The sequence below is a fragment of the Stegostoma tigrinum genome, chromosome 23 (genome assembly GCF_030684315.1).
Source record: "Stegostoma tigrinum isolate sSteTig4 chromosome 23, sSteTig4.hap1, whole genome shotgun sequence".
Taxonomy (NCBI): domain Eukaryota; kingdom Metazoa; phylum Chordata; class Chondrichthyes; order Orectolobiformes; family Stegostomatidae; genus Stegostoma; species Stegostoma tigrinum.
Genome location: NC_081376.1, coordinates 25,950,160 through 25,974,429, shown reverse-complemented (window position 1 = coordinate 25,974,429; position 24,270 = coordinate 25,950,160). Strand labels below are relative to the sequence as shown.

The window sequence follows — 24,270 nt, the reverse complement described above, 5'->3', positions numbered from 1 at the left end:
GCCGGTTAACTTCAGCCTGTTGTCTTTGTAGAGGCAAATTGTCAACAAAAAATGGTATAACGGCTTGATAATAAAGTAACCCACGCATCATAATCAGAATAAATTACAAATATTCTGTGATCATTGTTGAACAAAAACCTATCCATTCAACAACAGTTCCTGGATAAAGACCTCCACAGCACTCAGAACTTGTTTCAATAGAGTTAAGGATGCAGTGCTCTGAACTTAAACCATGTTGAACCTAAACCTAAGAATAGGGATTTTGAATTCAAATCCCACTATAGGAGTTTGAGGACTTGAGTTCAATAATAACTTGCGTTTATATAGGTTTTAAAACAATAAAATATCCAAAAGTGTTCCGCAGAAGTGTTATATAACACACTTTAATGCCAAGCCATATCAGAGCAAATCACTAAAAGCTTGTCCAAAGAGGCAGGTTTCATAGAGTGTCTTCAGAGTAAACAGAAGTCAAGGGGTAGGAAGGTTTTGGGACGGAATCCCAGGCTTTGGGCCTTGACAGCTGGAGGTATAGTCACCAGTGGTGAAGCAATTAAATCAAGGAGGCTCAAGAGTGTAGAATTCACAGAGGAGATTTCAGGGACAGGAAGAGCTGCAGTTATAGAGCAATCTCGAACAGAGTAAGACTTTTGTTTCAAACTGAGGTGCTGCTTAAGCGGGAGCTGATGTAGATCAGTGAGCACAGGTGCAATGGGTGAATAGCATTTGATGTGAGTTAGGGCATGGGCACCGAAACTAAATGGTGGCCTGATGGAAGTCTTCAAAAGGGTTCAGAATTATGACAGGGTCTAACAGAGAATACATAGAAAAGGTGCTTCCATTTTTGTGAAAACTCAAAACTAAACCGTAAATATAAGACTGTTATTAATAAATACAGAAAGGAATCCAGGAGAAATTTCTTGTCTCAGAGATGTTTAAAATGTAGAACTCACTACTGTGCATGCCAACTGAGGCAAATAGCACAGATGCTTTTAAGAGGAAGCTGGATAAGTAATAATATCATCATTGTACCAGAGGACCATAAAGCTACTCTTTCATTAGAGAGAGAGAGATGGCTAGTGGTGGTTTCACCTGAGGATCACCATACCTCAGGCGAGGGTGGAGATTAAGAAAGAGAGTCCTTGATGGTAATCTCAGTTGACATAGAAATTGAACCCACATTGTTGGCATCACTCTGCATTGCAAACCAGCTGTCCAACTAACTGAGCTAACTGAACGCAAGGACAAAGATGTGAACTTAGCATTCTGGGAGGAAAATGCAGACCGAAGAGAATAGAGTGATGGGCAAGTGGACTGCACAGTTCTCGAGAATATAGACTGAAGTTTTGGAACATTTTAACTTTGCAAAAGGTTGTGAGTGGGTGGCAAATGAGGATGAAGTCAAACAAATCAAGTCTAGAGATAATAAATCAAGCAAACATTCCTGTGGCCCAGGGGCTGAGATAGAGATTGAGAGTGTTCTGGTGGCAACAGACACCACTAAATAGGATTTGGGACTTGAAACATGGCTTTATATTTAGCACAAGATAATGAAATGTGAGGGTGGATGAACACAGCAGGCCCAGCAGCATCTCAGGAGCACAAAAGCTGACGTTTCGGGCCTAGACCCTTCATCAGAGAGGGGGATGGGGTGAGGGTTCTGGAATAAAAAGGGAGAGGGGGGAGGCCGACCGAAGATGGAGAGAAAAGAAGATAGGTGGAGAGGAGAGTATAGGTGGGGAGGTCGGGAGGGGATAGGTCAGTCCAGGGAAGACGGACAAGTCAAGGAGGTGGGATGAGACTAACCCCACCCTGAGATGCTCCTGAGATGCTGCTGGGCCTGCTGTGTTCATCCAGCCTCACATTTCATTATCTTGGATTCTCTAGCATCTGCAGTTCCCCTTATCATTTATATTTAGCATAGCCTGGTCCGGGTGCTACAATGTTCAACATTGTGGCTCTGCAAGATTTCTTTGGTTACGATTGTTCTTATTTTCAAGAAAATTGCTAACCTGAACACTTTCTAATATGGCAGCATTTAATAGTACTAATTTATCAGTGTAAAGTATATTTTATTTGTCTAAAATGGTACCGCTAAATTGCAAAAATTAAAATGGCAATTAGTTTTACCATTTGTTCTAAGAATTAATCACATAAACTTTATTGCAAGAACAAACCTGAGGAGCAATAATTGAAATAGTGTTACAGTGGTTCAATTATGCTAGTTGGATAATGTATCTATCAGTATTCATTGAGAAATGCGGACACAGAAATGTACTAGATAAGATTAAGTCAGCAGTTACCATGGATAAAGATCAAATTGTCAGTGTTGCAATTCACTCTAATGCAATGTCCTTAGTATAACCAGAAAAAGGACAGATAAAGGTCACAGTGGGATGCAATATTGCAACTGAGGAAGTGATTAACCAGACTCAAATGTATTATAGTGAGATCTCTAATTTAAATTGCTGGTTTAATTTTCAGTAGCTTAAAATTTAGGATTTTAATATCCAAATATATAATTTGACTTATGTTTCACCTCCTGCTGTTTATTGCTGGTCAAATGTGAACTTGTTCACACTGCAAACATTATTTAATGCTCTAATTTGTGCGAAGGGTGAAGCAAAACCGTGATCTGAAGCCAAATTAGAATTAGAATTAAGTTTATTGCCATGTGTACCAACAGGCACATGGCCCAGCTTGAAAAGAGTAACTGAAACTTATTGGGATAGTAGACTCACAGACTCACTGCAGCTGGATAAACAACAGCAGAACAGCATGTCACAGGATCTTCACTGTCTTGTGAACAGAACTTCTAAATTCCGGATTTGTTTCTGTCATTCATTTCTTATTTTCATTTTCTCTGGAATCTACCTCTTAGCTACTGTCGTTATCAAGCTTCTGGATGAAGGATCAGTGAGAAGAAAAGGGATCTCAGATTCCTGAGGATCACCACTTGGTTAGCACATGATGAATGCTGTTGGTGGATTCATATCCCGCACGAGACCCAGTTTCTACAGCGTGGATGGGAGCTGTGTGTCGAGACTGAGCAGAATCCTTGATGCAGTGCATTCCAAGGGGATTGCCTTAAAAATTGGAGTTTCTAATAGGGAATTCCACCACGCCCTCAACCAGGAACCCTTCTAAAATACCCATTTAAACCAGAGAATCCGGAGGGCACTGCTGCAGTTAATATTAACCCAAGAAAGTTTAGAGAGTTAAAAAAGAACTTCTTTTAATTCCTGGATAACTATAGAACTGATCTCCTAACTTACCACACAGTGCTCAAATCATACCACCCCTCCTCCCATCTACTCTTCCTGTCCCAACACTGCCCATAGTCCCTCCGGGCCTCAACATATCCTTCTTCCCTGGAATCTGAAACCACACCTCAACCCCAGGAACACAAAACACCTCTCAGCCTGGGGCCTGACACTATTCCTTCCCTCTGAATCCAACACTTTGCGTTCAGTTCTGGTCACCTCGTTATAGGAAAGATGTGGAAGTTTTAGACAGGGTGAAGAGGAGATTTACCAGGATGCTGCCTGGACTGGAGGGGAGGTCTTATGAGGAAAGGTTGAGGGAGGTAGGGCTTTTTTCATTGGAGCAAAAACGAATGAGAGGTGACTTGATAAAGGTGTACAAGATGATGAGAGGCATAGATAGAGTGGATATTCATAGACTATTTCCCAGGGCAGAATTGACTATTATGAGGAGGTATAATTTTAAGGTGATTGGAGGAAAGTATAGGGGAGATGTCAGAGGTAGGTTCTTCACTCACAGAGTATTGGGTGTGTGGAATGTGCCGCCGGCTGTGGTAATGGAGTCAGATACTTTAAAGACTTATAAGCAACTCTTGGATAGGCAAATGGAGGACAGTAAAATGGAGGGTACGCAGGGTAGATTGATAATAGTAGGATAATAGGTTGGCACAACATCATGGGCCAAAGGCCCTGTACTGTGCTGTACTATTCTATGTTCTTTCCCCCCAGGCGCCAATACACCCTCCTCTCCTTTGAGAGGTGACACACTCTCTCCCTAGTACCGGACAGCCCCCATTCCTTTCAGGATCCAACAGGCTCCATTGCCATTAGACCCAAAACCCCCTCTCCCTCAGGGAGATAATACAGCCCCCAATCTGGAGGTTACAAACACATTCCCTCCAGAAACAAAAACAAAGTTGCTGGAAAAGCTCAGCAGGTCTGGCAGCATCTGTGGAGGAGAAAACAAAGTTAACGTTTTGGGTCCGGTGACCCTTCCTCAGATGCTGCCAGACCCGCTGAGCTTTTCAGCAACTTTGTTTTTGCTGCTGATTTACAGCATCCGCAGTTCTATTGGTTTTTACATCCCCTCCAGGACCTGAGAACCCCTTCTCCCACCTGATCTCCAGCCCCTCTGACCTACCCTAAACCATTTACTGAGCATCCTGCCTACCAGCACCCTGGCACCATTACCCACTAACCTAGCATCCTAATCCCACACTTACCTTGCATACTTACCTTTTCACAAGAGCTGTCAATATGGCTGTCTGTGCTCTTGGACAATTGAATCACAGAGTATGGCAAGCAGACAAATCACATAATATGGCAATCTGACTGTGATGCTGTGAAGCTTTACTTCACCAGAGGGGCTGTCTTAGATATCCATCAGGGTCCTTGCTGAATCAGCAGTCTATGTTTTGTCAGGCGATCTCAAAATCACCGCATGCTTTAAATTTGTCACCACATGGGCATCAGCTCCTTCTGCAGTACACAGTTGTACAAAACAGCACTTCACTGTCCTTCTTGCCAGAGTTTTTCAAAACATCATATCCCTCACTAACCTCAGCAGACTGCAGAACAAAGCTCATGCTCATTGCCAACTATCCTCCAGGCCCCATTTGCAGTGCGTCATTGAATGCAGACAAGTTGGCATTTTAATGCCATGTCATTAAGCAGTGATAATTTCCAATTGAAAGCAAGACACTATATCAATATTCAGCAAGAGACGGTTCTCATGGACAGATTCAAACAGAATGCTGCACAGTACCCAGAATGTGTATCCTCAAACACTCTAACACTCCCTGGTACTGAAATCTGCAGGGAACATGGTACAATGACTGCTGGAGGATAGGGACAGCCCCAAAAATATGGCTTATGATGCCCCTCCATGGAGCCAGAGGTCTAGTTGAGTGGGAATGTGAATGTTGAAGATGAGCTTCGAGTATTTAACAGATCTGGGTCTACCGAAGTATACTCAACAAAGAGTCTCCCACATGTATACTTTGTAACATTTGACATCTCTTCAAACAAAAGAGATTGGGATTAAAGCAACAGAATGAAAGGAGTTGACTGGCAGCATCAAATATGAGAGAACAATTCTATGAGTCCAATGACCTGCTCAGATTGCTCCTATGTCAATGAAATGCTAAGATTATCTATTCAGAATCTCACATGTAACTTCAAGGGAGATCAAAGTATTAAATTTGATTAAAAATGATGCGTGCAATATAATCATTGTTATGAATACATTGCCTGTAAGTGTGGCAGAAGCAAATTTGATCACAAAATGTTGAAAGAAAATTGATTACATACTTGAAGAGGAAAAAATTGTAGGGTCATAGGGGAAATGTCATGAGTAGTCTGAAATATACAGGCTTTCAAAGAGATGCCACAGGCACAATGATCCAAACAACCTTGCCTGTGCTGTATTGCTCCAAAATTCTACATAGATAGCATCCATATAATATCTTCTCTACTTCATTAGTTACCTCTTCAAAATGTGCAACTTGACGAGTCAGACATTAGCTATCCTGAGCAAAACTATGCACTTTAATATTAATTGAAGACCCAAATGAATAACCTAGCACAGAACATAAATATTTTTGATTGGAATTAACAATACCATATCAAGTATCTGATATAATTTGACACAGTTTTTTTATTGGAAGGCTATGGGCCCTTTCTCAAGACATCAGTTTGACCAATACCAAAGGAGCTCACTTGCTGCACAAAGTCAGCTGTGAGCTGCTATCGGAAAGATGCAAGTTCCTGCAATATTGCTGTAGAATTCAATGATGTGTCATAATGAAAGACAATTTCATAAACTGGAAGCTACAAGCACTTCCAGTGAAGGAGATATTGACCTGCCTCAATCTGTTTCCATGGTCACAAACCATGTTAAAAATTAGATTTAAAACAATCTATTTTGAGCCATATACCGAACATCATGCTATATAGAGGCCTGAATGGCCACAAGGATGTAATGGCTGGGTCATCAGGAATTACAACTTGTTGACAATTTGTAAAAACAATTTTTATTATTATAACACAGACTTCATAAAATTGTCGCCAAGAGATTAGGCAGAATGTAAAACATCGCATGGATTTGCCAGAACTTGCCAAGACTATGGTTTTTGTAGAATACACAAAGCATTACTTGAAGTCATAGATAATAAAATGTGAGGCTGGATGAACACAGCAGGCCAAGCAGCATCTCAGGAGCACAAAAGCTGACGTTTCGGGCTTAGACCCTTCATCAGAGAGGGGGATGGGGAGAGGGAACTGGAATAAATAGGGAGAGAGGGGGAGGCGGACCGAAGATGGAGAGTAAAAAAGATAGGTGGAGAGAGTATAGGTGGGGAGGTAGGGAGGGGATAGGTCAGTCCAGGGAAGACGGACAGGTCAAGGAGGTGGGATGAGGTTAGTAGGTAGCTGGGGGTGCGGCTTGGGGTGGGAGGAAGGGATGGGTGAGAGGAAGAACCGGTTAGGGAGGCAGAGACAGGTTGGACTGGTTTTGGGATGCAGTGGGTGGGGGGGAAGAGCTGGGCTGGTTGTGTGGTGCAGTGGGGGGAGGGGACGAACTGGGCTGGTTTAGGGATGCAGTAGGGGAAGGGGAGATTTTGAAACTGGTGAAGTCCACATTGATACCATTAGGCTGCAGGGTTCCCAGGCGGAATATGAGTTGCTGTTCCTGCAACCTTCGGGTGGCATCATTGTGGCAGTGCAGGAGGCCCATGATGGACATGTCATCTAGAGAATGGGAGGGGGAGTGGAAATGGTTTGCGACTGGGAGGTGCAGTTGTTTGTTGCGAACTGAGCGGAGGTGTTCTGCAAAGCGGTCCCCAAGCCTCCGCTTGGTTTCCCCAATGTAGAGGAAGCCGCTTGAAGTCATGATTGATTAAAAGTGACTGTAAATAATTAAGACGCATCTTTTTCAGGAGGTGGGATAAACCTTTTGTACATAATTGAGTACATTTTTCTGCAATTCAAGACTACTATGATTTTGCTAGGCAAAAATAATTCCTCCTGGAACAGACAGATGTGGCAAATGCTAAAATAACAGCAGCTATGAAGACTTCAAACGACATTGTAGGGTTGTTTTTTATTGGACTCTCGCCCTAAATACATCATGCTAACTTCAGAATGTTTTACAGCTTAAACTAAAATAATCTCAGTGCCAGTCATTAATTCTTCGATGGTTTTGGGCTCTTGTGGTACAGTGGTAAGGTCCTTACCTCTGCCCGACAAGATCTGCATTCATATCCCACCTGTCCCAGAGGTGTGTAAATTCTGATCAAGTTGGTTAAAAAATGGAATAATATCAGCCAGTGATACAGTTTACCATCTTTAGAGAAACTCCAGTTCCAGACTAAGTTTGTTTGGCTCTTAACTGGTTTCGGAAGTGTCTTAACAAGAAATTTATTCACATCAAATGGTTATCACTGATTCAAAAAGGCTCACTTCCACTTTCTCTGAGGAACTAGGAATGGTGAAGATTGTGCCCTTGCTAGTAATGCCCATATTTTGTGAATGATTAAAAGAGTCTATTCCATCTAATCCCATAACAGCTCTGGAAAAAATGGGAATTATCCAGATTAACATGTTAAATATCCATGTTTTTTTCTTAAAGTTGTTTCTGAAGGACTATCATCAAAATGCAATATCCTCAAAATGAAATCTTACAACCTAAGCTTATTTTTTTAAAAATCACACACAAGTTTTATCCATTTATTCCTTTTCAGATGAACAATCAATCTTCTAAGCAATTTTTGTTTTTTGAAAGTTAGAACACAAGGTTAAAAAATAACTGTTGGAAATTAACTTTTAAAAATGCGCAAGTTTAACTTCTCTGTCTGCTATTTTAAACCACTACACTCTTGAAATAAGTGACTGACTGCAAACATTTGTGTCTCTGTCTGCTTATCCATAAATGACAGCGAAAGTTAAAAAATCTGATTGATTTATCCTGACAGCAAACAGTCCCACTCCACTTAACCAATTTGTTATTTCTGACAGTCTTCGATCTCTTTGAGAGTGTGGATTTTCTTCCTTTGGGATCAGGTAACAAACTGACAGAAGGGTTGAAAATCTTAACACTTTGGTTGGAATCTATCACTTGGCTGGCATAAATCTTAGGAAAGCCAACAATTCTATTGAGCTTGAACGCTGCTACCATTGATCAATGGAAAAATTGATCAAATAATTGCCTAGAATTTGTGCTGAGTAGTGCCCATCACTATTTGGCCAGCCAGGATCCAAAATAGTGTTAATTGGCCATATAGATGATTCTGACAGGAGGTACACTGCATGTTACTATTGTAGAAATGCATATTCATGAGAATATTACAAGACAGCTAATTTCAAGGGATGAGAACTTCACCCAGACATGAGTGCTATGCCCTTCCAAAACTGCCATTCTTGATTGCCCATCCAATGAGATGCTACAGGTTGACCTCTTTCAGTAGAACATGATGGTATCTTGCATGAAAGTAATTTAACAGGTTTTACAGCCAAGTTATTGGTTTACTACATCTGGCTGCTTCCACTGATTGCATATACATTGTCTTGCATAGACCCTGTCAGAACCATTCAATCTTCATCAACTGACAAGGATACCAATTTCACTAAGTTCTGTGGGCTTAGCACCACAGCAGCACACAGACTTGTACACCTATCCTGGTAGACATCATGACTCTTTCATTCTGCATGTGTCCTGTATGTTAGCTTAATTTCAAGCAAGGAAACTATGTCAAGCCCACATTGACATAGATCAAGCCGCAAGTTTATTATAGTGCAAGAAATTACCTGATGCTGTACACAGTTGACTATTCAGGGAAGCCCGAGGAGACAGTGCTATAGTGGCAATGCCAAAGGACTAGTCATCCAGAATATCTGGCTAAAACTTCTGGGGAAATTTATTCAAATGCTTAATGATGTTAAAATGGGATACGAGCATTGCTGCATTTATTTCCCATTCCTAATTGCCCTTGTGCAGATAGGAATATGCTGGTTTCTTGAAATGCCGCATTCCATGCTTTATAAATAGCCAGTAAGTAGAGTGTTCAGGATTTTAGACCCACTGACAGCGAAGGATCAGTAATCTATTTCCAAGGGGGGATGGTGCGTGGCTCAGAGGGCAACTTGCAGTTGTGGCTTTCCCAGCTCCATCTGTCCTTCCAGGTGATAGAGGCCGCATATTTGGAAGGAGTCATCAAAGAAGCTTCAGTTCACCACTGTTGGGTACACTGTACTGTCACTGTGCACTGATGGTGAAGGAAGGGCATGATGAATGTGGTACATAGGGTGCCCATCAACATGGCCATTTTCCCTGGACAATGGAGAATATTCTTTCGCACTCCTGACATGTGCCTTGTAAATGGTGGATAGGCTTTAGAGAGTCAAGAGCTGTCACCACAGAGTTCAAAGCCTCTGACCTCATTGTTTGTGTGCAGTATTCATGTGGCTAGTCATGTATAATTTCTCTCTTTCATCTGCTCAGATTCTCTTTAAAAATGTGCCACTGGCAATGAAGTTGTTCACATGCCATAATGTATCTTCCTTTGGAAGCCAAGTTTTAGAAACAAAACTTTAAAACCAAACCAACTTTCTTTGGAAACTAAAACCAAATTGGAAACCAAATGAAACCATTTTTAAAAAATGCAAAAGGAAAGACATGCCCCACTACAAAAGAATGAGACTCTAATTTTAAAAATTAATTCATGATACGTGCACATTGCTGATTGGATAAGCCAGTTGTTGTCCATCCCCAGCTGCCCTTGAGAAGGTGGTAACAAAGTGTGGAGCTGGATGAACACAGCAGGCCACGTAGCATTTTAGGAGCACAAAAGCTGACGTTTCGGGCCTAGACCCTTCATCAGAAGGGTCTAGACCCGAAACGTCAGCTTTTGTGCTCCTGAGATGCTGCTTGGCCTGCTGTGCTCATCCAGTTCCACACTTTGTTATCTCGGATTCTCCAGCATCTGCAGTTCCAATTACCCTTGAGAAGGTGGTGTTGAGTTGCCTTCTTAAACTATGATGTGGAGATGCTGTTGTTAGACTGGGGTGCACAAAGGAGTTACGCTTTGAAAGCTTGTGATTTGAAACAAACCTGTTGGACTACTACCTTGTGTAGTGTGACTTCTGACTTTCTTAACCCACTGCAGACCATTTGATATTGATACACACACAATGCCATTGGGAAGGGTTTTCCAGGATTGTGGTCATGACACTGAAGGAACTGTGACATATTTCAAAGTCAGCATGGTGAGTGGCTTAGAAGGGAACTTGCTAGTTGTGGTATTCCCATGTTTCTGCTGCCGATGTCCGAGATGCTAGTGGTCATGGGTTTGAAGGTTGAACCATGACTGCTTTTTGCTGGATAGGGTTAGGCTTCTTTGAGTATTATTGGAGCTGCACTCATCTAGGCAAGTGGAAAGTATTCCATCACACTCCTGATTTGTGCCTTTTGGATGTGGACAGTTTTTCAGATCCAGGAGGTGATTTACTCACGACAGCATTTCCAGCCTCTGATTTACTCATACCACCATCGTATTTTACACCTGGTGCAATTTGTGCTCAATGGTAACCCTCCAAGATGTTGAGAATGGGGAGAATTCAGCAGTCAAATGCTGGTAATTGATTAGATTCAGGCTTGTAAAAGATGACCCTTGCCTGACACTTTTGTGGCATGAATGTTGCTTGCCACTTGTCATCACAAACCTGGATATTGACCAGGTCTTGCTGCATCTGGACATTGATCACATCAATCTGAGGATTCATGAATAATGCCGAATATTGTTTAATTGGGCTCTCACATCACTGAAGCTGGGGATATTTGTGGAACCTCCTTCGCTAGCGAGTTGTTTAATTGTCCATCACCATTCATAACTGGACGTGACAGGGCTGCAGACCTCAGATCTGATCCACTGGTTGTGGAATTGCTTAGCTCTGTCCATCATTTGCTGCTTGTGCTGTTTGGCAAGCAGGTAGTTTTATCTGGTTAACAGCTCTTTTTCAGTTGCGCCGAGTGCTAATCCTGGGGCATGCCCTCCTGCACTCTCCACTCAACCAGCATTGATCCCCTGGTTTGATGGTGATGATAGAATGGAGCCAAGCAATGAGATTGCAGATTGTGATTGAATACAATTTTGTTGTTGCTGAATGCCCACAATGCCTTATAGGCAGCCAGCCAAAAGTTGCTCAATCCGACTGTAATCTATTCCATAGTGCCACACAACATGATGCATGATATCCTCAACATGAAGGTGGGACTTTGTCTTCACAAGGTAAGTGTATTGATTATTCTGATCGATACTGTCACAAACAGGCATATCTGTAAAAGGTAGATTGGTGAGGATGAGATCAAGTATTTTTTTACCTCTTGTTGGTTCTTTCACCACCTCCCCCAGACCCAGTTCAACAGCTCTGCCCTTTCAGACTTGGCCAGTTTGGTCAGGAATAGTGCTGCTGAGCGACTTGCTGATGGACATTGAAACCCCCACCCAGAATACATCCAGCAAACTAGCCACTTTCAGTGTTTCCTCAAAGTGATCTCGAACACAGGGGAGTATTGATTACTGTGAACAGCGGGGGGTGGGGGGGGAGAATGCAAGGTGACATGTGGTATTCAGGCGGAGGCTGCTTTGCTTGTATTTGACCTGATGCCATGAGATGTCATGGGGTCCAGTGTCAAAGTTGGGGATTCCCAGGGCACTGCCTCTCAAATGTATACTTTTGTACTGCCACCTCTGCTTGTTCTGCCCTGTTGGCATTGTCTGTGACATTCTGTGAGTGTGACTATGTCAAGTTGATTCTTGACTTGGCTGTGAGACAGCTCTCCCAATTTTGGCACTGTTTCCACCAGATCTCAGGAAGAAGGATTTTGCTTTTGTCATTTCTGTCCATCTGGTTTCATTCCTTCTGAGCCTTTGTAACATTCCAACTGTATGGCCTGCTGGGCCACTTCAGAGAGCAAAGAAGAGTGAACCATATTGCTGTTTTTAACAACAATCATTTTGACGTCATCATGAGATGTTTAATTTTAGAGCTTTTTTTAAAAAATGTAAATTGTACCATCTGCCATGGGAATACAAATCTCTGAGCTTCTCTGAGACTCTTGATTACTTGTCCAGCTACAATACCACTGTGTTGTCACATGCCCCTCCAAACATATGAAAGGCCATTATCATGTCAATTCTCTTAACTGCTACCATATCTTTAAAAAAAATTGCACAGAAGAATGGGGAAATGTGATGTATATTTGTCCTTCTGATCCTTATTTTGAAGAGAAAAGCACAGCTCCATAATAAATTTTCAGAAAACAAATAAAATGCAATGATGAATTTCTAGTTTATGTTCATTACATCATCATATATCTTTAATTGACTTACGAATAAATTTAACTATGATCATTATTTTCTGGTGGCTCAAGTACAAAGTTTTCATTAGCCAAGTGAATAAGTACTTCAATACAGTTCATGGGGGAGCATGTCTTCATTCTACCCATCTATTAATTCCCCAGCTAATTTGCACCATCCATAGGTTTAAATTAAATAAAATATAAGCTTGAGTCTAGCTGGATAGTATTTAGTAAGCAACATTATTTGATTGAATATTAAATTGGTATGTAATAACTAAATGCTAAAATATGACATTTTCCTATAGGTGAAGATGAAAACTACAGAATTAATTTCCATAATTCAGTTAAAGTTTATGGCTTGAATTGCATCAAGCTCCGTTTGTCATTGATTTCTTATATATTTCAATACATTAATTATTTCCAAAATCATCTCAGTTTCTTAGTCCCCTTAGCAATAATTAGCTGTTTGTAAATTACTCATGAACTAATATCCATTACAGAAAATTGTTATAAAAAGACCAATGAATGGTTTCATATTAAGGTGACATTATCATTGTAATACAAGCTGATCATTAATATGTAATGATGTTTCATAAATCAACTACAAAGGCTTTTATGAGGCTTCTGTGCTTCATTGTACCTTGCCCTAAGCAAATGAATAACAATGGAAATAATTATTGTCTGACAGTAGCTAGTCTTGCTGTTTTACTTAATTGATACAAATCCTCTGAATACTTTAAGTGTAAAAATTTTCAAGGCATTATGCCGTTCCTTCTAATACAATATAAGTTCTTCAATCCTATTTGCTTTCAGTCTGTGAAATTCCATGGGAGTTTTTGCATAACAACATTACCAAAGGAAGACCAGAAGAGCCGCCAGGAAAATGGTAGCAACCCAATTGTGCTTGGAGTTTCCTCACAGAATTTTAGGAGGGGAGAACCTTTATCAGTCAGTTACCTAGCTAACGACAGCTAACGAGGTGAGAGTCAAGAGTTCACCCTCCTGCTTCTCAGTCAGAACCTGGCATTAAGGTAGTAACTGAAATGCTGACTACCTGGACCTCAATTGTCTTCATGCCTGTAAAGTGTCAGCGCACATTGTTTCAATAAATGTAAAATACTGCGGATGCTGGAAATCTGAAAAAGAAACTGCAGCAGGATACCAGCACCAAACATATTTCCCCCTCCCTTTCCACCATCTGCATTCCACAGAGGCCCCTCCCTCTGTGATAGCCTGGCCAGCTCCTCCATCACTCCTAACACATCCTCACTTCCCCTGGGCACTTACATAATTGCAGAAGATGTAGCACTTGCCCATTCATTGCCTTCCTCCTCGCTGTTCAAGGCTCCAAATACACTGTTTAGGTAAAGAAGTGTTTTATTTGTACTTCTTTCAATCTGGTCTACTGTATTTGCTGCTCACAATGTGGCCCCCTTTACACTGATGACATCAAATGCAGACTGGGTGACCAATTTGCAGAACACCCCTGCTCTGTTTATAGGAATGACTTTGACCTTCCAGTTGCTTGCCATTTCAATAAACCACCTTGCTTCTATTCTGATATTATTGGGATTGCTACAGTGCTCCAATGACTCTCAATAAAAGTTAGAGGAACAGCATCTCATTTTATGCTTAAGCAGTTTACAGCTTCTAAGGCTCAGTATTGAGTTCCCCAACTTTAGGATTTAACCTCTGTCCTTCACTATTGTTTTATACCCTGCCCTCTCCTGGTTGTATCTTATTTGTGTCTTGTTGGCTCTTTGCTCAGTGGAGTGACCCAATTTCAGATTTCACAGCCAACATTTACACCTGTTTTACATCTCCATCACTCATTTACTACTACCATCACTGTCTTTGGCTTTTGCTTTGGGCAAGCATGCAATCTGTCCCACTTGCTTCTCCTCCTCCTCTATTATCAGCGTAAGACCAACATTTCCTGGCTCATTTCAATCCAAAGAAGAGTCTTATTGGATTTAAAACCTTACTTGTGGTTTTATCTCCACAGATGCAGTCAGCATTTTCTGTTTTCAGAGCACATTGTTGAACAAGGCCCAGGCCTTTGCTTTAAATAGACTGCACAGTGGACATGTTTTACAGTTTACTGACCAAGCTGTGTGGGTGAAAATATTTGAGCCACACCTGTGGGATTTGGGTCAAAGGAATGCCCTGGGCTGCTAAAGAGTTTGTTTTTAAATAGGAAATTGCCAGAAATGGAGCAAGGAAAGCCCCACCAAAGCTACAAGAAATCCAGAATTTCTGTCGATAATATGCCCTTCTGCCAATAGGGCATTTTGTCAAGGCTTCTTCCCACTTCAGCCATCATGAAGTCATTCCTGCCCTACTCCCAATTGAAGTCCTGAAGTGGAAAATTAAGGAAGTTTCGGGCCTCATTCTACCAGCACTGGTAATAGCCCAATGGTGGGTGGACATCTCACCACTCGAAGAAGACGACAAGTAAAACCATTGGAGGTTTCCTCCAGCAACTGAAATTGAGGAACATTTTGTGAGCTGATCCCTTTTTTCGCTGCTGATCTCTGCAATTCCTCCCCACCCTTGGTCATCTTTCCCCATCACCTCCATGTATAATGTGATTCAATCCCCATCCCTACCTGTGTGCTCTCTTGCCAGGGTGCTTGAACACTAAGTAGAAAAAGATTTGGTTGGCTTTACCAAAAAAAGACAAAGTATGACTTCCACTGGCTGTCCAGACAGTAACCAAGACTCCTGTCACCCCCAATCTTCGTATTATTGCCAAAATCACTGTGACATTCATTGTTAAAGGTCAATGTAAAGTGAGCCCATTGCACAACCTTTACAATTGCAACCTCCAAAGCAACAGGAAATATTCAGTTCTGCTAAGTAATACTAATATTATACCAACTTTTGTGAGTGAAGTGAGACAATTTAATATCACCATCTCATTTCCACTGACCAGGTTTCACAGGTTATAACTAGATCCCAACATGATTTCAACACCCATCATATAGGCTACTTGGCAGATTTAGAATAATTGCAGTGCAGGCCACGATATTGCAAAAATAATAGAGTGGGCTAATGGATCCAACTGTTAGATTACATGTTCAAAGATCTGCAGTGACCTTGCACATTTAACAATCTTATGAACGAGTTATTAATCTTGTCTGGTGACCTTCACTTTTTGCATTTAACGAAGAATGTGAAATTTGGTGAAATAGAGGGCTCTTATACTTCATGTTCTTGCAAATGGAGACAATTAAAATGCTACAGATAGAGAAAAGGTGTTCCAATGAGTCCTGGTGAAATTCAAAGGCACCTTATGAGAACATCCACACTAATTTACAGTGATACCAGGACAAGTAGTGTGAAGGGCAAATCATGAGAACAATCCTGAGAGGCTGAAGCACTCCTAACCAAAGGATTGATGTTTTCAACAGTTGTGCCAACATTTTTGGAAAGGAAACTAAACTTCTCATACATATTGTGCAGAGACATTCCATAATCTGAACAAGTTTAATTCCTTCAAATAATTATGGGGATATTACTTTTGTTGCTGTTTAATAACAAACACTTTCTATTCAAATTTTGTGATTTAATTGCAGAAGAATTATTTCCTCTGTAATGTCTGCTAAAATAACAACACTGTCCAGGATTTAAAGAATGTTATTTTCATCCCTTCAAAGGAATGTCCTGAGCTGCTAAAGAGTTTGTTTTTAAATAGGAGATTGCCAGAAACGGAGTAATGAAACTACCACCAAGGCTTGCCTTCTTACATACTGGACACTCTTGTGTTAGCTTGTACATCAGGACTTAATTTCTGTAGAAGGGCATTAAACAGTGTCCTCTGTTATTTCGACTTGCCATTTGCGTATTTGATTTTTAAATGTTTCGTGCAACAACTTGTTGAAAGTGAGATTTGATATTTTTGCAGCGATGGAAACAAGGCATTTGGGACCAGAGTGAAAAAGGCAAATAAAAATAAATTAAAAGGTGGCAGAGTTTCTCAGTGGTTAGCACTGCTGCCTCACAGTGCCAGGGACCCGTGTTCAATTCCACTCTTGGGCAACTGGCTGTGTGGAGTTTGCACATTTGCCCCGTACATGTGTGAGTTTCTTCCAGGTGCTCCGGTTTGCTCCCACAGTCCAAAGATGTGCAGGTTAGTTGGATTGGCCATGCTAAATTGCCCCAAAGTATCCAGGAATGTGTAGGTTACGTAGATTAGCCACAGGAAATGCAGGGTTGCAGAGATAAGACAGGATGTCCTTTGGGCAGTCGGTGTGGACTCGATGGGCTGAATGGCTTTCTTCCACACTGTAGGGATTCTATGAAATATGTGACTCAATGACCAATCACATTGGATGGTTTTGAACGTACAGACAAGATTTGGGATGCAAATGTAAATTAGAGTGTGTAAATCCAATAGCCAAAACTGAGATAGGAAAAAGGGGAGAATCTATGGCATCTCTCATTGTGAGTTTGGGGACAGGTATATATTCAGTCAGGTGGGAGGGTGGGAGGTGAGGGCTATTATGATAGATGTGCTATTTAGGAGCACATCCAAAACTGCTGTCAATCAAGACCACCTTGATAAAATGTGATTAATTCAAGCCTAGGCTTGCAAACAATCTACTGCATCAGCAGTCAGGATCAGATGCATATTCTTAGCCTCATGGTTAATACTGGATGTACATAATTCATCTTCAAGTAAAGAACTCACATATCATTTTACTAATCTGTGTCATGTGATTGGCACATTAAATGAGGAAAAGAATGTAATAGTGACTTTGCCTCCACCCTGATTAAGTCTGTGGTAAGGAGGCCAGTGGGTGGTCAGCCACTCCCAAACAGCAATCAAACCGTTCATGTGAGCTTAGAGTCACCTTTGGCCACTTAAAGTTTTCATCTGTCTGCCTGGAGCAAGCAGAGGGCTCACTGTGTGTGGAGAGTGACAGGAAATATATATTCAGGGTTGGCACGGCAGGAGCCTCGGAGAAGTGGGGTGTCACTCAATGCTTGTTCAAGCCATTGGACATTGAGAGCCTCTCAGGAGCCACCCCATTGCCCTTGTGGCCAATCCTCCTTTCTGCCTCCAATGCAGCACCCTTGCTCCCACCGCCATTCACCTGTGGCATGTTCTCCAACAATAGAGGTGGGTGTCAAACTGGCAGTTGCCACTGCATTCTCCACAAGGTGGTGCTGTTCAGAATTGCTATGAGACTTTGGCCTATACTCCTTGCTGGAAGGATGTCTGCCACTTCGATCCGCAATCCACTTCAGTGTCTGAGTCTAATAGTCTGAGTAGGCCCTTCTTAAATGAGGTACTGTGGGGCATTTTTCTAGCTTTCTGACTTGTGAATGAGACCATAGTCTCCCCCATCAAACACAGCCCAAAGAGAGGGTTAAAAATTGGACGCAGGGCATAAAAAACCCAGATTAAAAATAGCATTTGTCAATTTAATACTTAGCATTTTAAAAATCTCCAACAAATAAAATCTGAAGGAATGACACCCCACTCTTAGAATGTTTCGTTCACAATATCCAGGAGTTTGACTGGGAGAGCTTATTGTGTTATTTAAAGGGTTTCTTACACTTGAAGTGAAATGACAATACTTAAGCTGCTGTGGCAAGTTGAGTTTGTATTTACTTCACTAACACAGCAAGGTCATGCTATTTAATTAATTTCGATGATGAAAGAACCAGCATCCTCTTCCAAAAATAATTAGCTGTGTGGAAGTAGCTGGCATGAGACTGGCTCAGATTAACATGGGGCCCACTGTCGAGAAGCCAGGACTTGCAAGCTGCTTTAATAATCTAAACGAGTTTAACAAGTCAATCGTTTGCTGAGTTTATTTGTATTCCACTGAAGAGCAAAACAGTGAACAGCGTATGTGTGTTCGCTTCAAAACAGCTGTCTTAGATATTTCCATGCATTCGGAATGTCTAATATGTTTAACATTGTATCCAAGGTAAGCTTAACAGCTTTGACACTGCAACTTTCATGTTCCAAACAAACTATTTTATGTGTAACTCCATTCACAGATTCTTGCCTTAGGAACCACAGAGAGTAATTTAGTATGGGGAGGGAGGTGGGGTGGGGCGGGGGGGTGGGGGGGGTGGTGGGAGGCGATGTTGGTCAAAGGAAAAACAGTACCGCACATATTTGTTTGCAAGAACAAAAATGCGCTTTCCAAAGCGCAAGGCCAAAAAATAGAAAGAGCAGAATCATACTGTAACCTCCATTTGGCAGAATTAATCCTGCAAAAGATGGACTGCCACTCCATTGAGCCCATTGAAAAGGCATGTATGCATGACCAACCTGAAGAGTCAGTCTGCAACCTTATTTTGTGGTGATTTTGTCCATTTAAAGATTTACTCACACATTTAAATGTTCTGTCATTTGGAAGATGAGTGCACCACCCTCTACTATAGTACGTTATGTTTAGTTTGCTAGCTCTGTAAGCACTAAAAAGAAATGTTTTACTGGTAGCAACCAAAGTTACTTCACATTTGATTTCCACTGGGACAGCTAACAATGAATAGTTCCCAAGATCTGAGGTTAATTACTCACCTAATCTGCGACAAGCACAATTTCATTTTAGGGCAATAAAACGTCGTGGTACTGTTAAAGAGACAATGGGAACACCACACAGAATTTAAGATAAGAGTGCAGAACAGAAAAGAAAGACATCTTTAAAGGATCAGGGAAAGGTCAGATGAAGTGTAGTTTCGAAGTAACCCCAAAAGCTAATTTCTAAAATGTGCCATCCTTGCGACAAAAGAATACTATTTTCTGACAAAGAGCAAAACACTCTGCAAAGTGGGGTTCATTGTGTCCAATTATACGCTAAAGTGTATAAATACTTCACAGAATTACTTTCCAGTCTAGAGAACATTCATTCACAAAATCTCTAAAGTGTGGAAGCAAACAATTCAGTCTATCGAGTCCACACTGACCCTCCGAAGATCATCCCAACCAGACCCACCCTCTACCCTATCCCTGTAACCCTGCATTTACCATGGTTAACCCACTTCGCTTCAACATCACCAGACACTATAAGCAATTTAGCATGGCCACTCTACACCAAATTGTACATCTTTGGACTGTAAGAGGAAACTGGAGCACCCATGCTGCCACGAGAAGATTGTGCAAACTCCACACACTTGCCCAAGGATGGAATAAAACCCAGTAACCTGGCACTGTGAGGCAGTAGTGCTAACCACTGAGCCACCGTGCCAACCAGAAAGAAACACCAAGAAACGCTTGAATGCCCATTAATAAGGATGCTAAATACAGTTGCAGATTTTCTTATAAGGATCATGCCTGTTTGAATTTATCCTGCTGGAAAGCAGAATATACAAATGTTATGTCACTTTGACACTCCAGGTTTCTCTGACCAGATGATAATATATAATAAGAAGCATTGGTAACACCCTAAATAGTATTGGAGATTTATTTGTTGTAATTGGACGTGGATATTGTAAAGGAGTGGAATGGGTTTGTAGTATAGTGTGTGAGGTGAAGTGATGCATGATTGCATTGGAAGTGTATGTTTCACATTGTCTGTGCTGAGAGTGTATTTTTTAATTGAATTTGCGGACTATTAATAGTTGGTGGGCTCATCTTTATTGATACAGCTCTTTTGAAATTGCAAAGTTTTCAATTTTTTTTTCTGGCTCTTCTAAACAAATTTTCTTCTAACTTCTACATAATGAATTCTCTCTTGATTGCATAATCTGAAGCATGCAGTGTACATTTGGACTAATTTGGTCCCATATGAATCATACAATCAGAATCTATCCACAGAAAACATAGTCTTAAAGCATCTCATGTATATTTTATGTCATGTTTCTTTTCCTGTAGCTCTTGGATTGCATGGTGCTGTAACCAGCCACTGCTGTTTACTTTAAACAATGTTTGAACTGTGGACTAGTGTGCAGTGAATGCATTGAGGCACCTTAGGATATACAGTATTCATCTGCATGATGTTTTTCAGAGAATTTCATTCAAATGGAATGCTGATAAGTTAGAAATCAATCCTATTCATAAATGTGATGCCACTGGTGATAAGTGTTAGTATAGCCATATGAGGTTGATCAATAAAGCCCCAAATTTTTCACATCATCATTTTTCATCATCATATTTAATTCTGAAAGAATAAAAGAGCCCTCTTCAGCTGGCAGTCATTTTCTAAGGAAAAATGATTAATTTGTTGGTCCTTGTGTATGCCTTGGTGTCATGTATATTTGACGACTTGACACTACTATCTGATCTGGCTTGAAAAAACTAGTAGCATTGAAATTTTAACAAACTTGTAATTTGTACTGGCATTGATAGTGTGTCCCAAATACTGGGACATCTGACTGTAGGACACAGCAATTATCCAAAACATCTTCCCAATGAAATTAAGTTATCGGAAACAAAGCTCCTTAGACAATACTGGTGTTGTTTGTACACTCAAATGCTTAACTGGGTATAGATCCATTGTGCCTAAACACAAATGTCGGGGCACTGGCTTGCTGACATCTATAGAACTTCCTCTGATTCACCCTCATTGAGGTTGAGTGAGGTTGCCAAAGGAATACCCATCCTATGCAGAGGTCACATCTTCAAACAGGAAAAATAGGTCTGAAAACCAGAACTGGTTTGGAAATCAAAAAGGACAGAAATGCAACAACAATATACAGAGTCACTATCCCTTTAGACTATTGACCAAGCAGTCAAGTTGCACAATGAATAAATATATGGCAAAGAAATGAAGATACTGAAACAAACCAATGCAAATTTTGACTAATGTGGATTCACTTCCATTGATATTCATCATCATATTTAATCGATGTGCACTATTCAGCATTTCAAGCTTTCTCTCACACCCCAACACCTCTTAGGACTATCTCGTGACCAAATACTAGGCAGCCTGTTCCTGATATAGAGTTCAACTCCAGTTTTCATCCGTCTCCTCTGCATTTCTCCCACCAGCACCTAGAAACAGAAATTCTTTGCCAGAACAATTTTTATATTTTTGTTTACATGGCCAGGTGACATCACAATGGCAAACAGGGCACAGCACAACTTTGACAGCTTGAACGCACTGAAAAGAAAAATTGTTTTACATATCATTTTCATGATTACTAGTCTTCAAAGATATTAAGACCCAATGAAGTACTTTTGAAGCTGTCATGATATAAGAACTGTAGGAGCCAAGTCACACACAGCAGCCCCCAACAAACACTAACGTGATAATGGCTAGATATTCTGTTGTTATGATGTCACTCGAGGGCTAATTATTCACTAAGACACTGGAGATTATTCCCTCACTCTTCTCTGAGATGGTGCTATAAAATCTTTTACCATAAGTCCCCACTTAGGTTGTGCTTGTATTCCTGAAAAACCTTGAAGTGAAGCATAGTTTCTCAAAGGAATCAGTGTTAAATCCAGAGTTAGTTACCTGCAGACATTTTCTGCTTGCGAAGAAACAATGTAAGTTTGAAACACTGGACTGTACTCCTGAAATAACTTGCAAAATAAAATAAATCACTACGTTTGAAAGAAATACTTTACACTGAGGTACCTCAAGACCTTTCTCTGAAAAAAAAATCTTCCGACCATTTGAATTGATGTACATTCCTAAATGCTACATTCATAAGTGGCATAACCCTTAAAATTAACAAAAAAAACTACAGAATAAGTACAAGATAAATGTGATTACGATAAATAAATAGTAAAAATTAAATTAATCTTATGCCATTTTAATAAACAATGCTCCATCTAACTGCAGTTGGTCAGCAGTGGGAAAATAAGCAACCTCTGCCTCTAGGTGGCGCCAAGGACAGCATTGCACCTTCAGAACAGTAACTAAAACAGAAGTGGACACGTAGAATTTAAAGATAAAAACAGAGGGCATCAATGGGCCAGGAGGCAAGGACCAGAGGATTGCCAGGGACACTGAGTATGGGACCAGAAACATGAACCAAAGATCTTGAGTGTGTCCACATAACAGAACAGATTGGTCCTAGGTTTCATATTGCATTTAAAATATTGTAGCTTCACCAGTGCTGCACTCCCTCAGAAAAGCTAAAATTGCCATGGTACGAGAGGATCGGAAAGATGCTCTCTCATTCAAGGGAGTTGACCGATGGTGAGTTTAAACTGAATGTCACCACACCTCAGGCAAGGTTCAGAAGGAGGGACCTTCATGGTAAACTCAACCAGTGTGGGAAATAGAACCCACATAGTTGGCAACACTCTAAAATGTAAACCACCCACCCAGTCAACTGAGCTAACAAACCCCAATAAATAATTCTCTCAGTACTACACTGGAGTGCCAGTCTTTCCTGTTGTGTTTTAATTCCTAATGATTTGATTTGATTTTATTTACTATTGTCACGTGTACCGAGATACAGTGAAAAGTATTGTATTGCGTGATGGGAAATGTAAATGCACAATCTTCTAACCCAGAGACTATAGTGACACCAACTGAGCCAGAGTTGACATTGCCTGTAGAACATATTCAATCAACACTTAGGAAAAACAGAATTTTGATTGAGCCAGCACAATGGCAGCAAATGTTCAAACAACAACATTCACATTACAGAATATTGGATTCTACTTTGAAGAGCATTCTCTGGGGCAAGAGAACATGAGTTGGACTGCAAACAAGCTTGTATCCAAATGAATACAATATTGCAGGATAAATACACTCAAGATTGGCTAATCATGATCAGTTCCATGCTGAAATACATTTCCATTTATTACAAATAAAACTTGCCACATGTAATGGAATAGAGACAATAAATCTTTTACCGTGATTTCTCTTGAACCGAACATATGACATAGAAGTCTGGTGTTAATAGAAATGATACCAGATTTCACAATCAATCTAGTTTTATCCATATCCCTTGATATCAAAGCCTTTCTAAAATGAGACAGCTTTGCAGGAATCCTCTGTTTCCCTCTCCCTACAAATATTGACGTTTTTCTTTTCTATTGCAACTATTTCTTTAGAGCAAAATACAGAACAAAAATGTCTCGTTAAATATCATTAGTCTTAAGGGTTTTCTTTCACTGAACTTTCTTTCAATTTATCTGCATTTGAAACCCATTCAATATAAAAATATAATTACAGCCATTTGAATCCAAGCTTGACATAGGTTAATATTATGTTTCACCAATACAAGATCAATAATCTAAAGTTACCTTTCCAGTGAAAGAAAAATGTCATACGAATAACATTACCAAATATTAACGTCATTGCAGCAATATCACTTACAAATTTCTCTTTCTTTCTCTTGGATGAAATACCGTTGCTCATGGTTGCTAGGATATCCTCTTATTTGAACCACCTGATTTGCTCTAGTTAAGGGTGACAGAATAGCAGTACAGATAGGCAAAGTAGTACAAAACCCAAGTTAATTCCAATAAAAGCCAATATTGTTGGGAAATCATTTGATGCCTTCTTCACCTCTAATTGCTGTATGAATTAAAGTAACTTTTCATTCTTAATTTGACTGCTGAGAAGTCACATCTGCTGTAAAATTTGGTCATAAATACATTCTTGTAGTTGAATGAAAAAAGTGCTGTTGCTTTTCTCTTTTAATCTGTACAAATGCAGATGACTTCTTGACTGAAAATCTATTTGAAACAAACTGATGTACTTAGAAGCATCTTCCTTCAGTTCAAGG

At 40.5% G+C, this 24,270-nt stretch overlaps 1 protein-coding gene across 5 annotated transcripts in view; it reads right to left on the bottom strand.

Annotated features, from left to right (window-relative positions):
- rbfox1 (RNA binding fox-1 homolog 1) overlaps positions 1-24,270 on the bottom strand; it is a 2,011,452-nt gene that overhangs the window by 1,837,153 nt on the left and 150,029 nt on the right. Inside the window, exon 1 of one of the 5 annotated variants that reach the window (XM_059654020.1) lies at positions 23,859-23,908. The exons of 3 other annotated variants lie outside the window; for them this stretch is intronic. Coding sequence is in view for 1 of the 2 variants with exons in the window: in XM_059654010.1 (XP_059509993.1) it covers positions 23,859-23,900 (42 nt within the window). In the remaining variant the exon portion in view is untranslated. Of the gene's footprint in view, positions 1-23,858; positions 23,909-24,270 lie in introns of those variants that run through there. One more of the 5 variants, XM_059654010.1, reaches the window with a different exon arrangement.